Below are 17,916 nucleotides of genomic sequence, written 5' to 3' on the forward strand. Positions count from 1 at the left end.
TGGTACGGCACAAATAGGAGCTACTAATATTCAGTTCGGCAGACTTTTAAAAACAGACAAAGTACCTGCATGTAAACAACTACAGATTAAAAAGTGGTAGCCCACAGCCGGCTAGCCAACCAAGCCAGTACAACTTTGAGGTACTTGTTTGTTTTTTAACTACATAAATAAGTGTTTTCATTTTCAACTACTTTATATTTCAACTCCATTATGTTGTTTTCTACTCTACATTCATTTCATTGCAACATTAGTTTTAATTAACATACAAAACATCTGTTTTCTTATACATGTTTTATTGTTTCAATATGCCGGAACTTCAGTCCAGGAAACCGGTCAGGACTCTGAAACACAGTTAATTTTATGGTCATTAGACGTGTGTTGACTCATGTGTCAGAGCAAACACCTGATGGACAACACACCTGAGGAAGACGTGCAGACGGAGTGCACCGAGTCGTTTCCCAGCACATGAAACAAAAAGTCCAAGTTATGCAACACTGTCTGACAAATGTGCGTGTTCCTGTAACTGCCTGAAAAGGACAGTCCATATATGGTCATACAGGTGTGTCTGAAGGCGTGGCTTCAACTCTACAGCTGTGCTCAGAGAGGTTTAACAGGACTGCAGGTCAGACACAGAGACATAACGGACACACAGAGCAGTTCTTACACACACACACACACACACACACACACACACGATGCTGCAGTGGAGAGGACTGAGGGAGCACAGGGGGGAGTGTATCCGGGCCGTGTTGGTGTCTGTGGCTCAGCTTTACCTCGGGGTGACGCTGGGGAGGAGGCCCGGAGCCGAGAGGGACGACAAGAAGCTCCACCACACCCTCAGCAAACTGGGCTTCAAGGTGGAGATCCACCCCGACCTGAGCAGTGAGGAGGTCTACCAGCTGTTTCACACAGGTGTAGGGGTCACTGACGATCGACCTCTCTGTCATTTGGAGGACGTGTAACAACATGATGTCATGGCTTTCAAAATGTTCCAAGCAGCCATTGTTTGTCCTGATATTTATAATTGTAAACATAATGACTCACTTTAAAAACGTGTCATTGCCTCTTTAGGTCACCATCCTGAGACAGCTGAGGAACAAAAACATGGACGACTTCAACATTGTCAAGTTCTACGACTGTTCTCCACATGGCGCTTGGACCGGCGCTGGTCTTTGAGATCTTAGACATCAGCTGAGTGGACTACCTTGATTACAACAATTTTGACCCTATGTTGTTAAATGACATCAGGATCATCACCAAACAGGTATGAATACAGCACCATCATTGGAAAGCACAGGTCTGTAAAACATGGTTCAGTCTCTGAAGTTATTTCTGACTTTGTGCTTGCAGGTGGCCACGGCGCTTTACGCACTGAAGAGCGTCGGGGTGATCCATACGGACATTAAACTATGTTTAGGTGTGGCTCATTGTGATTCGTTCTTCCACAGAGCTCCAGAGATTACTTTGGGCCGACCATTTTCAGAGGCCATTGATATGTGGGCGTTGGGGCAGGTGGTTTTCATCATGCGCTTTGGCTGTCTAATGATCCAAACCTACTCTGAATATCAAGCAGTAAGTCATTTGCTAATCTGACTTTTTTTTGTCCACTCTTTTCCTAAAAGATTGAGTGCAGCTTTTGTCGTGAGCGACAAACACTAAAACATGATTTGTCCTTTGTTGAAGTGAACTTTCAGGAGGGTTGAGGGACATTATGGGATGTTTAGTTCTCTAGAGATCTCTGAATGTTAGCTCTGGCAGTAGACCACCAAGGCATCCAAGACGACCAAGACGACAAAGACCACGAAGACCAGTAAGTAAAGTTTTTGAGTATTTCCATGTTGGTGGACCATTTCTACTGCAGTGTTCAGAAAGGTTCAGAGCTTTACATCAGACTAACAGTGATTGTTTGTACACAGGAAGCGTACGACTGATGAGGGAAGCGTTCCACCTCCCACAGCCCCTCTATGCCGTGTGATCCAGGTCCAGCCTGCAGCCTCCGACAACACGCTGCAGCTGGAGGATGAGGAGAGAGCAGACAGGTAAGGGACTTTTACTTTCTAAACTGTAGAATAACTGCTTCTACTTTAAGATCAGAGAACTTCTACCATCTCTGTGTTTATGAGTTCATGACAATCACAGGAGCAAAACTCTGACCGCGCGTGTGTGTGTGTTTAGTTTGCAGGACGGGTCCAGTGAGACATCGGAGGTCTCATGTGACTCAGCACCACCTCAGTCACCAGCGATGACTTCGGAGGAAAGCGAGGACGAGGAACAGAAGAAGAAGAAGAAGAAGAAGAAGAACATCTGCCAGCGCTTCTGTTCGTGGATAAAGAGGACCTTCCACTGCAACCGGGTCAGCGTCGTTCAGGAATGAGGTAAGAAGTGAAGCTCTGTGAAGGTTTGTGCAGCACGATAACCGCGCTGCACAAACCTTCACAGAGCTTCTGAGGGCAGCACGGCGGCTCGGTGGTTAGCACCGCTGCCTCACAGCAGAACCACTTCCTGTCTGTGTGGAGTTTGCATGTCCTCCCCGTGCATGCGTGGGTTTCCACCGGGCGCTCCGGTTTCCTCCACAGTCCAAAAACATGCAGCTTGTAGCTCAATCGGAGACTTTAAATTAATCTGATCAGAGAAGAACAAATAAAAAGTGATTTAACAATTGAAAAAGAATTTGAACTGTGTTGTGACTTTGATTCAAACTGAGTGAATAAATAAATGCTTCTGATCTGATCGACTGTGTGCTGCTCAGTACAAGTTCTTTCCCTGTTTGGTAACTGAATCAATAATAATGCTTCATATTTAATAAACAGCTGATTTCATTTGTGTGTAAAATCTTCAGGTGTTTTTATGTTTCCTTGTTGGACCTCCTCTCAGGTCTGTGGGGGCGTGAACAAAACGTGCTTGACTGACAGCTCTCTCATCCGTCTGTTGACTTTGTTTTACTTTCTTTGTACAAATGGGTGAAGCCACATCCTTCCCGGCCTCTAACACCTGACCACAGGCCTCTGAGACGCTTAACCTGCACAAATGAGACGACAGAAACTGACAAGAGATGCACCCCAGACTGTGCTGCAGCTGACACAGCATCTCTGTTGGATTATAGTCACTTTGTCTTATTGAAGCATTTAATATTATTTTCTATCTAAATAACTCATCATGCAGACATTTGAGCCTCATAGCAATAAAACCAAACAGCAGCGCTAACAGCCGTCAGCAGAGAGCTGGTGGAAACTGCAGGGCCGTGTTTATGAGAGGTGTCACGCTCAGACTTTCCAACCATCACAGAAACAGTTCCACCTCTGTGTGAATCACAATCCTGTGTGAATAATAGTTTGACCTTATTATGTGTAAAATCAGGGGTTACACTCGTCCTGGACCGTCACACTTCCCCGATGCTTGGGGACAGTATGGAGCCGTGACAAAGGACAGGAGGAGAGAGGAGTTACATGTGGTGGAGCTGCTCTGGAGGCTTCGCTGTCTGCGTTACAGACACAGAAACTGGACTCCCATCTGTTGAGGCTGGACTTGCCTCATCAACTGAGATCTGTGAGATTATATCTTAAATAATTCTTTAAAAAGAGACTTTAAAAACTCTAAAGTTACTCATGAGTTCAATAAGAACCTGTCATGAGCGGGTATGGAAAGTGTTTGATGTTAGGAAATGCTTCCAGGAGTGACGGTGAAATATTGGAGCTGCTGTGAAAACAAAGGTTGTGAAATCAAATCAAACATTCCTGCATGAACCCTCCACACACCTGAAAGTACCTGTAGGACACCTGAAAGCCTAGACAAGTGAAAGTAGGCTTCGTTAAACCGTAACTCATGACCTACTGTCGAAACCCTCGTAAACTGAACCACTCACTGTTCATGACATCATCACCTGCTGACAGGTGAGGTAAACAGGCTGTATATGAGCAGCAGGGCTCCAGCGGTCCGGTCGGTTTGAAGTCATTACTACTGAGTGAACCGTTAACATGAACATAAAACAAACTCTCAGCTGTTCCTCCATGATTACACACTCACGCTAAGGTCAAAGGTCAAACGATAACTGATGAGTGGTGTCTTTACTGGTACAGTGACTGTGCTAGTCCGATTCAGCAAAGGTAAACGATCCCCACAGAAGAACACGAGACTCTGAGATCACATGAGGCAGGTCAGAGTAAAACAATTATGATGCAGATGATTCACAAACATACGCTTCACTCGACCTTTAAATCTCTGCCTAACTGTGTCGAGCAAACCAGGTTTGTGTTTGGAGTGAAGTGTTCACGTCTCCGCGGGCTGCAGAGCTTCATGCTGCCTCTGAGGACGCTGGCTGACAGTATACAGGAATCATTTCTCATGCCGCCTGAACACGAGCAGAAAAAAGTGATTTTCTCGATCACAATAAAAATGTTTAAATGATATCTTGTTAAAACCTCAATTAAGAACATATATCCAAATCAAGCACAGTCATGGTGCTGAAGCTGACAGCAAACTGACCTACGAGTCAGAGGTGTTCAGGTGCACAGGTGAGAACAGAATCATCCTCTGGCTCCTGAAGTGTGCAGATTTAAACACATCCAGGAGGAAACAGGCTGTGTGAGCTTTGTGAGTTTGGAGAAGTGAAAAAAGAATCACGTGTTCTTTTGTGTTTGTCCTTTTTATGATGAGATCAGAGCGTCCTGGATGAACGTTCTGCTTTTTACAGAAACATCCAGTTGACATGAAATACACGTCAATAACCCTCGAGAGCAAACCCACTGCTTCATGAAGTCCACTGACGTTATTTCACACAGTGATGAGAGCAGGCCTTCACTGCAGCTGAACCTGTCTCCCTGCACAGTTTAGCACAGAACATAAAGACAGTTTATAAAGACATCAGTGGGATGAAACACAAGAGGACAAAAGCAGCTCGTCTCAGCTGTAGCTTAGCATGTTTAACAAGCTAATTAGCATTAGCTCTGTGAGTTTGCTTGAATTCACTTTCATTCTAATCTGACTTGTTGTGACATAATAACCCTGGAAACACACTTTCTAATCTGGTCAATTTGTGCAGATCACCATGTTTTAGACGTAGAGCTTCATCAGGTTCTTTTTCAGGACAAAGAAAGAGGCCATTTTGAATAAACTGGATGACCCACATGGAGCCATCAGGTCACTGTATAGAAGGACTTATAACTAATAACATACAGACTATCATCAGGGCTCCACACACCTTCAGTATAAATGGACAGTGGATCATCGTGTACAAAAAGCACAGATTAATAAAGAGGCTCTATTGAAGTACACTGAAAAATATCCTCAGCAGCCAAAACAAATAAATATTTAATACATCAAATATTCTGACTGAAGCTGGAAGAAAACTTGCCGTGAGCTTCTTCACGCTGCGGAGGTTTGTGCTTCTGTGTTTATCTTAAAGTAACATGGACAGACACAATTTGAGTTATTTATTGTGATTTTACAAACACATTGTTACACTTGAACATTATTAAAGCTTTACATTTGACATTTAAATATATAAAAGCAGCTCCAGATCTCTGTACAGTATGTGCTGAATATCTCAGCAGACATTTACATGATGGCGTCTTCAGATTTTCTCAGGGAGTGAGACAGCATCAGGAAAACACAGACAGGTTTGTGAGCTCTCGTGTCAGCTGTGTCTGCTGACTTATCTCCTCTCCTCCGTCCACATTCCTGCAGATGATTAAAGCTGTCGTGCTTCAGTCGTGTGTTGCAGTCTAACTGATGGAATGAGTCCGTGTTCGGATGTTTTCAGGGTGGACCAGCGACGTGGCCGAGAGCCCCGCGGCCCCGCCGTCTTTCCCCGGCTCAGAGAACGGGAACACTTCTCTGGTCAGTCGCGTCATGAGGCACGGCATCTCTTTCTTCCCGCCCAGGACGCGACCTTTGGCCTGGAAGGTGTAGGCCACTCTGTGGGAGAGGCGCGTCATGAGGCGCGTCAGCTCCAGGTTACGATTCCCTTCCTCCTTTAATAAAGTGCAGAAAGTCTGCAGGAAGACGGATCCGAGCGGGTGCATGAACGCTCCGTAACCTGAGGAGAGGGAGGAGGTTTAAACAGGGAAGAAGAGGATGTAGTGCTGCTGTTTAAACCAGGAAACGTTCAAATATCATTTACTATCAAACAACTTGTTTGTTTTTTGAGCTGTCTTCTTTTTCCAAGTCTTCTTCACTTGCAGGGATGAAGTAAAAATTAAGTGATTCAGTTGTTTAACTGGGGCGAGGCAGCATGGAGAACTTTCTCTTTAACGACATTCAATAACACATTTTCAGGCTGAAATCAAAGAGACAAAATAAATCTTAAAAAGAATCTTTTTAGCGTTGAGTTTAACTTTGGTGTATTTTGACATGACAACAAGGAAAAGCAAATTGTCTTGACAGAGCTAGCCTTTGAGGGAACAGTTAGCGGGTCCAGAAAGGAGGAAGCTAACGTAGCTTATTAGCTTATTGCACCACCCACTTCTACTGAACTCCTTGGAGTATAACCTGGTGTGTAGGTAGTTACAGAAAGTGAAGTAGAAGGTACAAATATGTCTTTAAAAGCTGAGTAAAGTTGTTGGCCAAGCTAACAAGGGCTAGCTAGCTGGGGGAACTTTCTCTCACTTTATGAACGCTTTACTAAATCAAATGATGAACAATCCTGAGAACAACATTTAAGGGGAGGTAAAGAAATAGAAGCTCAGAGGGAACTATTTCCTGGTTAGCTAGCATGTTAGCTGTTAGCCGCCTTGTGTTTGTAGCTCACTAAGTAGCTCTCAGAGGAGTCAGTGTGTCAGCGTTTAAAGCTCATATTTCACAGTGAAGTGAAACTCTCTGCTGTTCAGGTTTTGTGTTGGGCTGTTTCTGTGTGATGGTTTGAACGAGACGTTGGAGGCCGTCTGTGTTGTGAGCTGTATCAGGTGGATGGACGGTGTTTACCTGGTGCTGTGGCGTACATTACAGCTGTATCTACAGGAACGCAGAGCTGCTGTGAGAAGCTGCACTCTGAGCTATCAGCGGCTGAATCCACCTCCACACCGTCATCCAGAGCGTCTCCCCGACACGCCTGCAGAGACAGAGACCAGACCTTAGAAACACAGAGGAGACACTGTCCTCCTCCTCCTCCTCCTCCTGCTCCTCCTGATGCCTACCTGTACAAGGAACAGTTTGGCCTTTTTCTCCATGTGTTCGTTGTCGAAATAGGAGAAGATCTTTGACAGTCGGACGGGTTTCCCATCAGCTCCAAACACGCAGCCCTCGTCCCCGTGAGACGACAAGACAGCCAGGAAACAGTCCTTCACAGGCCGCCTGCTCTCTGCAGCACAAACACACAACACGTGATTACACAAGTACACACTTCACTCAGTGTTTGTTAGTCACACTGCAGGAGGACAAATACATATACAGGTGTGCATGGTGCAGCACAGCAGGTATGCACGCAGGCCGTCCTCTTTACACAACATGCAGTGAAGTGTGCAGCTGAGAGGACGTCCAGCTCTGGCTCATGGCTCCTCTTTGTTTCACTGCCGAACAATCAAACACTTTAATATCAAATCAAATAAATGAGAGTTTAAATGTCCTGTTAGTTTCTCAGTCCTCCATCAGAACCTGATTACATAACCAATCATCTCATTCAGTGTGTCGTCTGTGGCTGTTCCACATCTTATCTATTAGTGATAAGCAGTTATAAAAGTCCAACTATTAGCCTGTTTGTCGTCAGAGCGTCTCTGCTGGTGATCAAATGATTACACCATTAGATTTTTATTCTCACATCATATAAAGGTGAGTGTCAGGAGAGAAAAAGGCGCTGTAGACAGAAGGGGTCAGGTGTGTTTCAGCTCTGAGGAGAGTTCAGTTACTTTAACTTCAAAACATTCGACTGCAGCTTTTTAAATCAGTTGTTCTCAACAGAATGTGAAGCAGCTGGTACACTTTGATGTTAACAAAGAAAACTAAGAAATAAAAACCACTAAGTGAATCTCTTCTAGCTGCTCTCTCTCTTTATTTCCCACCACATCATGTTTCACCTTCATAAACTGTTAAAAACTATAATGTATGTATAACAATAATGTATTTACAGCTCCAGAGTTTCCTTTGAAGTTTCCTGCCAATCACTTTGTAAGAATGATCCGAATGTTCAGACACCGTCCTGAGACAGGTGTTTTAGTGAATGTAGAAGAGTCTGAGGCTGCAGCAGAGGATTACTTTCATTATGAAACCATCTGCAGATCATTCTCAGGAAGTATTGATTATTTGTTTGGTCTGTGAGTGTCAGGAAGTAGAAAAAAACAGCTCTCAGAGACGTGGGCTCTTTAAAACATTCAGGAGGCCTGTGATCAGATCAGTGATCCAACATGCATCTCATCTGTGTCAAAGTGAGAACTGAAGAGGAGCTCAGGAGGAGGAGCAGCTGATGAAGATCTAATGATCGGATTAATAAAGTTAAAGCGTGTGTGTGTGTGTGTGTGTGCGTGTGTCACCTGTGTGAAACAGCTGGTAGATCTCCTCACTGCTCAGGTCGGGGTGGATCTCCACCTTGAAGCCCAGTTTGCTGAGGGTGTGGTGGAGCTTCTTGTCGTCCCTCTCGGCTCCGGGCCTCCTCCCCAGCGTCACCCCGGGGTAAAACTGAGCCACAGACACCAACACGGCCCGGTTACACTCCCCCCTGTGCTCCCTCAGTCCTCTCCACTGCAGCATCGTGTGTGTGTGTGTGTGTGTGTGTGTGTGTGTGTGTGTGTAAGAACTGCTCTGTGTGTCCGTTATGTCTCCGTCTCTGACCTGCAGTCCTGTTAAACCTCTCTGAGCACAGCTGTAGAGTTGAAGCCACACCTTCAGACACACCTGTATGACCATATATGGACTGTCCTTTTCAGGCAGTTACAGGAACAGTGTTGCATAACTTGGACTTTTTGTTTCATGTGCTGGGAAACAACTCGGTGCACTCCGTCTGCACGTCTTCCTCAGGTGTGTTGTCCATCAGGTGTTTGCTCTGACACATGAGTCAACACACATCTAATAACCATAAAAAAAAACTGTGTTTCAGAGTCCTGACCGGTTTCAGGAAAGGTGTAATTATCAGTGGGACAAACATGATCTCACACAAGGTCCCATCAGTAATCGTTACACAACTTGTAATCAGGCCGTGCTGTGGAGATAAAGAGTTCAGCAGAGCAGCTGATTAAGGTTTTTGTTTTTGTGACATAATCATCGTCCGCTCGTAGAGTTTGCATTACAGACTTAAAAGTTCAGTTAAAGGACTTCTCTATAGATTTAACATTTCTTACACTGTCAGACAGTTTCGAAGGCTCCTTCAGATGCGGCCTCCTTTTTGGGCCACAAAGGATCCATCGAGTGCGTCCTTCACGGCCCAACATATCCCAAGGTTCATTGCACGCCAATTCAAACAAGATAGCAGACTCTTATGCGGCCGAGGAATACACTTTAAATGTAAAAGTTTTTGGTTTCAACTCACTGGAAGAGCTGGAGATACACATATTAAAGAAACATTTCAGCTCGGCCTTAGCATCCTTCCAAGGATGCAGCCCCTGAAATGAGACACAACTAGCATCTGCTAAATCCAGCCTACGTTACCCACAACGCAACTGTCTGCAACTCAAACAAATATTTTTCAGCTCATAGACGGCATACAAAGTGCAAATATCCTCCACGTCTTTCAAGTGAAGCCAGAGCATAACTAAAAATGTGTGTAGTTTTAGCTTTAGCTTACGCTAGCTGTGACTATCTCACAACCTAGCTTTGTCCTCATATAACAGTAGCTGCTTTTTGGTTTTAGTGCCCATTTTGTAATAACTGTAATTATTTTATTTTATTAGCTAAAACACATAAAAGTTTAAGGAAAGAAGAAAAACAGGATTTTCCATAATAAACTTGCTGGGTCTGAATGATCGAGCTGGTACTAAACCTGTCGGGTAAAGTTCTGTCTGAAGGGTTTTATTGGTTCATTTTAATCCTTTGTTCGTGTCTTCCTGATTCCGATTATTGTCTGAAGGGTTTTATTGGTTCATTTTAATCCTTTGTTCGTGTCTTCCTGATTCCGATTATTGTTTATTTGTGCATTGATTTTATGTCCTAATGTAAGTACGGTGTAACTTCTCACGGTTTAGTTTTACTGAATCTGGATTGAAGATTTAAATCTTCTCTTTAAAATACGTCAAACGACTTCTCTTCAGAACTGCAGTGTGGACATGATGTTCCATGCAGGGAAATGTCACCAGTCAAGTCACGCAGGTTAACAGTCATAAGTAACTTTCCACATCATGTGAGTCAGTCGTCTTTGTGATTTGTCATTTCTCATTAAATTTGCTCCTTCAAACTCAAACCTGACTTCTGCTCCAGAGTCAAACCTGTCTGTTCTGCTGTGATGAAAACATGATGGAACAAAACAACTCATAAAAGTCTCTGTCTGCCATGACAGACCAGACAATGTGCTATGACATGTTCTGCATTCTGTTCTGGATTTGGGAGGTGATAAAAACTTGGTTTCAGGTATCAGACAAAGTGATTAACTGCACCCTGCCTTTGTTTACATTTTTAAGGGCCAAATTTAAAGTGAGTGATACATATGAAAAAAAAAACAGCATGACATTTTTTGTTTAACACCACCACTTAAAGCACGTACAGGACAAAATCAGCAAAGAGATGAGAGGTACAGCTTATGTTTATGTCTTACAGAGCATCAAATAAACACTGATGTGATCAATTCAAAACACTACAATCAAAAGTGTTCATGTACATTTTGAGGCCATGTTACATAATTCAAATGCATACAAATGTGTGTATATAAGTTTCCCTTTTCTCGTTATGTTTTTGTGTCCCACATTTACAGTACTACATGTGTATGCAACACAAATGTTACGGTAACGTTTTTACGTAGTATGTTGCAAAACTCACTCTAACAAAAGAAATATTTATTTGTAACTGCAATACAAAGTGTTCAGCCGAACTGACACTTCCTCTGTGTTCTTGCTGCTCCATCTTCTTGCCTAACACCTGTATAAGGCACTCGAGGCACTTTTATACTCTGACACCTAATTGAAGTGTTCTTCCAATTCAGTTTGCATTTTGAAAGCCTGTGTTTCAAGTAGGAAAACTGTCATCTTTATCGTAGCGGCAGCAACGGCCACCAGATGGCAGTTGGACAACTTCCGCTGTTTTGACATTACGTGTCGTTACGTCATCCACATGCGACAGTAGCCGGCAGCGGACAGCTGCCTTCAGTTTTTGTTTTAACACGAGAGTAGCCTGTTAGCTTATAGTATGGAGACGGCTACAGCACGATAGCTAACAGTACTTTTTAATGATTTAATCTAAGTGTTCTACTTTTGCTGTGTGTGTGTTTAAAGTAACAACGACAGACACTTAACTTCTAGATAAATACGGCTGTAAGCAGGCTAACTGTGCGCTGTGGCTACACGTGGACACGTTAAAGGTTTTTATATATTTTTTGGAGAGTTTATTTAAAAATCGGACAAAGAAGAAAGACGAAGATAAAGTAACACCGTAGAAATGTTCCACCATAATAAGAAAAACGGAATACCGGACAGGTAAGTAAGAGAAACATGCACGTTTCATGTGTTGTAACGTTACAAATGTCCAAACTGCTGATCTCACTTTGATTAAACTTTTGCTGGAACAATTTGGAATAATACCCCAACTGTATGAAACTGCTGAGCATCTGTAAAGAGTGATTTCTAGTCACAGTTAAAGACCCCAGAAACTAGAGCTCAGCTGATACTGGATATTTGGTGACTAAATCGCTCGATTTTTTCAGAGTTATTTTCCTTTATTTAACAATAACACATACACATGTCTTAATAAGTAATGCAAATGAGGGTACCCCTGTAGTTGTGTGTTTTTTTTCAATAATAACTTCCTTTTAAAACTCAATAAATTAAATGTAACACAGCTCTAAGGTCACTGGGGATTATCAACAAACAACAGTTTCATAATTATGTTTTGTTTATTTACGTTATATTGTTTATTTATTGAAACACTCTTTGCCCAAATAAACTCTTTATTTGCTGCCAAAACTATTTGTAAGATTAAAGACTTCCTAAACACGGATCAGGCGCTTCCCCTCCTGTTCTGAAAACTGAATATGACAGTATACAACATGAATAATTATCCAGTATGTGTGTTTTCATAATAACATATGTTCATGCCTTTCTCTGTAGTATCATTGTTAACTCATTATATCATTATTTTTTGATGTGTAAACATAATCTCTCCTTTCCCCAAATTCATCTATTTTCTTTTTGTTTTTTTCAGAACGTTTTTATCTGCTGCTTGGTTTGTGTTTGCTTGGGTGCACGTAGCATGTAGTAACTGTATCACCTGTATGTTTACGTCCTGACAGATGGCAGGATTACAAAGCTGTGGGGAAAAGACTTCAAGGCACACGTTTCATCGCCTTCAAAGTGCCTCTGAAACAGGTGACAGGTCACAGATGAAGTCTCTGGTTTGACCACGAGCACATGTGTTTAAACGTGTGTTTTGTAGCGAGCAGTGAGGCTGTGTATGCTGACGAAAATCTGTGTGTGACCTTCAGTCCTTAAACTGGAAGCTGCCGTGTCGGGATGTGTTTGGACCCTGGGAGCTGCTCGACACTTTGAACAAAGAAAACCAAGAACTTGGTTTGATCATTGACCTCACCTTCACCACACGCTACTACAAAGTGCAGGTAAACAACCACAAACACCCAGACAGGTTAAAAGCACTCTGAACTCTACGATGGAAGTCAGTCTGGTTTACTTCTTTTAATGATATTTGTGGAATATCTTCGATGAGCGCACGACGTGATGACTCAAAAGTTGGAAGCTTGAAGCTTTCCATTGTAAAAATAAAGTAACGGTTTAATTTGAGAAACAGTTGGATTAAACAACAAGCTCTGTTTTCATTGTGTTAAAGGGACATGACGGAAACTCCTACTCACTGTGTTGTCCGTGTGTAGGATTTACCCGAGTCTCTGCTGTTTGTGAAGATCCTCACAGCTGGTCACGAGCTTCCCAGTGACCAAACAATCCTGAGCTTCAAACGGGCCGTACGAAACTTTCTACGAGACAACGCGGATAATGGTGAGAGGTGGAAATAATAATAATAATATTAATAACCTTTATTTTAACAGCACTTCTCAGAGCAAAGTTACAAAGTGCTTCACAAACCAGATTGCAGCAGGTAGGTCATCCGGAGGTTGGGAGCCGGAACTGCAAAAGCCTGTTCGCCCTTAGCCTTCAGTCGGGGGGACAACCAGCAAACCCCTGTCAGCTGATCTGAGCGGGCGCCCAGGCTCAGAGGGGGTTAGTAAAATGATATACCTAGGGACCTGGTCATGTAGAGCTTTAAGAGAAAGTTATGGAATCTTAAAATCAATATGGAAATGGACAGGAAGCCAATGCAGGGTGGCCAAGATCGGAGTTCGGATCCTGTCTCCTTGAACCAGTGAACTGCATCATTTTGGACCAGTTGAAGGCGGTGAAGGGAAGCCTGAGAGAAACCCGTTTAGAGAGCATCACAGAGGTCCGAACGGGACAAAACAAAAGCAGGTTCCAGCCCTCACCTGAGCTCATGAGCTCTGGGTAGTGGCAGAAAGAATGAGATCGCGGTTACAAGCGGCCGAAATGAGTTTCCCTCGCAGGGTGTCCGGACTCAGCCTCAGAGAGAGGGTCAGGAGCTCAGGCATCCAGGAGGAGCTGGGAGTGGAGCCTCACAGGTGGCGTAACGTTTTGTAATAGCAGGTCAAGATGTTGCTTGTAGAAATGAGGATGTGTCTCAAAAACACAAACACAGAAAACTAGCGATGTACGATATTGGATTTTTTAACAACATCCAATATCGTATTAGGCACACGTTATTTTCCACCTAATTGCAGAGAACATCAAGTCTCCTGTAGTGGAATTAATATCATGCCTGCTCTTGTTGTAGTGGCTCGCTGACAGATGCAGAAGTAACATAAAACAGTGCTTTTTAAAATGTGCACATTCACTGGGCAATATGAGAAAAGTACTTAAACTTAGGATATGTACAAAACGCCATATTTATTTGTACAGAACATTTTCTGTCAAATGAAACTGTAATATTCGTACAAATGAGATACGGCTTGGATGATGAGATCTGGCCCCTCCTCACATGACCGAAGCTGAGCAACCTTTGCAAACGGCAATCTTGCTGTCCGTTTCTAAAAACTGCCGTACCGCGGACATCGTGCGCTCTTCTTCACGCTTGATGGAAGAGGTGTGGTGCAGGCAGCGCGCGCACACTCGTGCAGAGTTAATGTCGTAGCATTACGTCAAACTTTTTAAGGGAGTCATCGAGCGTTTAGGCAGAATTAAAGTTTTGTTTGATCGGCAGAAAACAACAGCAGAAAAATGACACGTATGCCGATGTGTCATTTTCAGGCCATAATCTGCAGATACGATCATATCGTGCATCCCTACAGAAAACATTTCATGTCTCTTTTACGAATGTTCACTACGACTGGGAGAAAGTTAGCGAGCAGCTCAAAATAGAAACAAATGAAACTATAAATAAGTATAAAAATGTAAACAATATAAGTGAGTGTCTCCTGAAGTGAATGTGTCTCCTGCTCACACCTGTTTCATGCTCTTCGTTTCCACTGCAGACAAGCTGATCGGAGTCCACTGCACCCACGGTCTGAATCGCACCGGCTACCTGATCTGCAGGTGTGTGCACTGTAAAACACACAGAGCTGCTTTAACAGGAGGGGTGTGTTCACTGTGTAACGGCTGTGTGTTCGTCCTGCAGGTATCTGATCGATGTCGACGGGATGGATCCTAAAGAGGCCGTGCAGTGTGAGTGCTCGTGCTCATTTCTAAATGAAGTGAAAGAACCTGTTTAATATTTAGTATTCTTGATTCTACGATGTTGTTTTGTTGTCAGTGTTTAACTCATCGCGAGGACACAACATAGAACGGCAGAACTATCTGGACGATCTTCAGTGTGGACCAAAGAGGAGGTGCGACGCAGACATGTTCACTTAAATATGTTGTTTTTATTATGTTTGCACTTTGAACAACAACACAGCGTATTTAATGAAGTCTCACACGGTGCATGCAGGTGTTACCTGCTGTTTTCATCGAGAATAAAGCACCAAGATCTTCTTAGAGATGCAAGAAAAAGACACTTCAGGATATTTAAAGTTTTCTGTACGTCCATGGAAACATTGCAAACAGGAGCTGCTAACAGCTCATTCAGTACACTATAAAAATAATGTACAACAACAGTTCCTCCAAAGCATCATGGGAACTATCTTGATTTCAGGTTTAGTTTGATCGGACTTTCCTGGATGCTTATTGGTCTTTTTGAAACAGCAATGACGGGATGGAGGAGTCTGAGCAGGAGCCAATGAGAGGGCGAGCAGCACATCGACCATCAGACTCGGACAGCAGAGAGGAGAGACGACCGCACTTCAATGAGTCCCGGCACCACAGGTAGAGAGGAGGAACAGCAGACGACTATGAAGAGATCATTTCTTTGATTACTTACTAATCTCTCGAGCCACGTTTTAAGAGATCTTTAGATGCATCCCTCCTTGTTCACATATCTGAGTTATTACATAAAGCTGATGGAGCGATGCACCTGTGCGTTTAGGGCCCCTTGGCTCTGGAATAACCTGTCTGAGGAGATCAGCGCTGCAAACGTTCTTTCCTAAGTGAGCTTGTTTCCTTTTTCTTACACACAGATTCCTTCTCTGTCTCTCATCCTCTCCCTGTCTTTGTTTCTTCCTTCCAGCAGAGCTTTCCCTCCAAGAGAAGGAAACCACCGCTCACACCACCACCGCCAACACGACGGCCTGCTTCCCAGTCCTCATTTTCTTCCACCTCCTTTATATCAACCTTATGGAGCAAATCTCAACCCTTACAGATGGACCGCCCCGCATGCTGACAGCAGTCAGTGGAGGAGACCCCCCCGCTCAGAGGAGAGCAGGTCCAGATATCCTCCTGCAGATCGGGAGTGGAGTTCTTCCTCCCGCTGGCAGGAGGACAGAAGGAGAGCTCCTCCTCCGTCTCTCCCCCGGTACTCTACCCGCTGGACCAACGAGTCCAACGGCCATGACGGCCCTGAGGAGGAGTGGGCCACTCCCCGACATCACTACAGACAGACGCACAGAGACAGAACTGACAGATATGAGGACTATTAGTGTGAAAGAGAAGACGGGACACAGACTCCATAGTTATTACAGGGAAATAATCCAGGGTTCTTTTTCACACACATATTTTGGGGTCTGAATGACTAAAAGGTAAAAAACAGTTTCGGAATACCTCCAGTAGATGTGTTCATCCTGCAGCAGTGAAACAGGCTGTAATGGCTGCAACATAATCCTCGATGGGTCAAAGGTCGTCCACTAAAAGTTCTTGTTGTTTCCACTGACAGGCTCAGATTGTTCTTCTAAGTGTGTGACAACATGACAGAAAGGATCCCTACAGAGATAGACCTTTTTGTTACAGAGGAAGATGATTGTTTTAACCACACACAGACGTCACATCGCTCTCTGCACACACACCAGACTCCATTCAGAAAATGATCATTAAACAGGAAACAGGAAAGGTGTGTCATCTGTTTGTTTTTATGTGCTATTCTGTGTCGCAAAAGTATTGTGTTGTGCCTAAACTAACCTTAAAACGCTAAAATCACCCAAAACTAACGACCGATCTCGGCAGAGGTGGACCTCCACCTTCAGTAACGTGACTGTTTTTAAACCTTTGTAGTCATTCAGACCCGGACATGGATGAACAGGGCTCAGATCAGCACAGCAGGATCACCCTTTGATAATGAAAGGAGACCTGAGGCCGGGGTGGAGTCAGACGACGTGCCTTGTTCTCACACAGGGAGCGGAGCTGGTGACGTAGCAGCTTTTATCTTGTTTTTATTGGACTCTTTATACTTTCTTTTTTCACGTGGCCTTCGCTCACTGACGTCTGCACATGTTCGCTGTTTCACATCAGACTTTGGACAACTCGGGATTATTTTCATGACGGATTTATCTGTTCATTGATTTGTCCATTGATCCAGTGGTTGCTTTGAAAGCAAACATATGCCCAGTGTGATGCCTTCAGGTTCATCTGTCTAAGAAATTCAGTTTTCCATCATAGAAGACTCAAAGTTTACATTTGGAACCAGAACCATGTGGAACAAGCATTTCATAATAAAAATTGACTTAAAGGATTATTTAAGTGTCTTAAATGATTGGTTGGAAGTAGACAGAATAATAAAATGCAACTATTTTGATAATTAGATTAATTGTTGCAGAAAGTTGGTGAAAAATGTTAAATGTTCTCAGGCTGCAGTCTCTGAAATACGCAGATATTCGGCTGTAAACCTTAACGTGAAGATAGCACACCGTTAAAACTTTGAATAGACAAAAATATATTGAATACATGAAAAATGATTTGCAGATTATCAGTATTTTGTTATTTGCATACCTTATTATCATTGACGAAGGTCGTGACCTCTCGCTGGCCTCCAACCACATAGTTTGTTTCAGTAACAGGAAGTGAACCTGTTCACCTCTGTGTCAGTCAGACGGCGTTTTAATTGAAGGTTTGTTTGTTGTTTAGCAGGTGGACTTCAGGTGAGCCGACGATTCTGTTGAGATTAAATGACATGAAATCATCGTTGACTGCTTTACTTATTTCAAGTGTTTAAATGCAAGAACAAAATAAATCAAGGTTTCTTCTTACGTGTTCTGTATGTGGATAAAACACACGAGTAATCGTGTGGACAGAACCAGCTGAGATCACCAAACTCTCACAGAATTTAGATTCAGTCTCTTAGAAATGCTTTTTAAGGACTTCTTTTATTTCAGTCCAAACTTTTTATCTGTTTTCATCCATAAATTGCAGGAAATATTAAATCAACTGAAGGATAATTGTAACTAAAGTTCATCCACTTCTTCTCTTC

The 17,916-nt window shown here is 43.3% G+C and overlaps 2 protein-coding genes across 3 annotated transcripts; one reads left to right on the top strand and one right to left on the bottom strand.

Annotated features, from left to right (window-relative positions):
• Nucleotides 1-5,460: 5,460 nt before the first annotated feature.
• LOC138602152 (caspase-3-like) lies at nucleotides 5,461-8,745 on the bottom strand. Its single transcript, XM_069673556.1, has 4 exons — nucleotides 8,460-8,745; nucleotides 7,131-7,294; nucleotides 6,919-7,045; nucleotides 5,461-6,034 (listed from the first exon to the last, which is right to left on the bottom strand). The coding sequence occupies exons 1-4, from the start codon at nucleotides 8,674-8,676 to the stop codon at nucleotides 5,721-5,723; spliced, it is 822 nt and encodes a 273-aa protein (XP_069529657.1). The 5' UTR covers nucleotides 8,677-8,745; the 3' UTR covers nucleotides 5,461-5,720.
• A 2,467-nt stretch (nucleotides 8,746-11,212) lies between these two features.
• On the top strand, nucleotides 11,213-17,590 carry dusp11 (dual specificity phosphatase 11 (RNA/RNP complex 1-interacting)). Of its 2 annotated transcripts, none has more exons than XM_069673085.1 (9): nucleotides 11,213-11,543; nucleotides 12,356-12,431; nucleotides 12,548-12,679; nucleotides 12,950-13,073; nucleotides 14,618-14,678; nucleotides 14,761-14,807; nucleotides 14,896-14,971; nucleotides 15,327-15,446; nucleotides 15,748-17,590. In XM_069673085.1, the coding sequence occupies exons 1-9, from the start codon at nucleotides 11,506-11,508 to the stop codon at nucleotides 16,154-16,156; spliced, it is 1,083 nt and encodes a 360-aa protein (XP_069529186.1). In that variant the 5' UTR covers nucleotides 11,213-11,505; the 3' UTR covers nucleotides 16,157-17,590. The 2 variants fall into 2 exon arrangements, with proteins under 2 accessions (XP_069529186.1, XP_069529187.1); XM_069673086.1 differs by having other exon boundaries at nucleotides 15,751-17,590.
• Nucleotides 17,591-17,916: the final 326 nt, after the last annotated feature.

The sequence above is a fragment of the Semicossyphus pulcher genome, unplaced genomic scaffold, assembly GCF_022749685.1.
Source record: "Semicossyphus pulcher isolate SPU_LCO1_2020_fin unplaced genomic scaffold, fSemPul1.0.p SCAF_22, whole genome shotgun sequence".
Classification (NCBI taxonomy): Eukaryota; Metazoa; Chordata; class Actinopteri; order Labriformes; family Labridae; genus Semicossyphus; species Semicossyphus pulcher.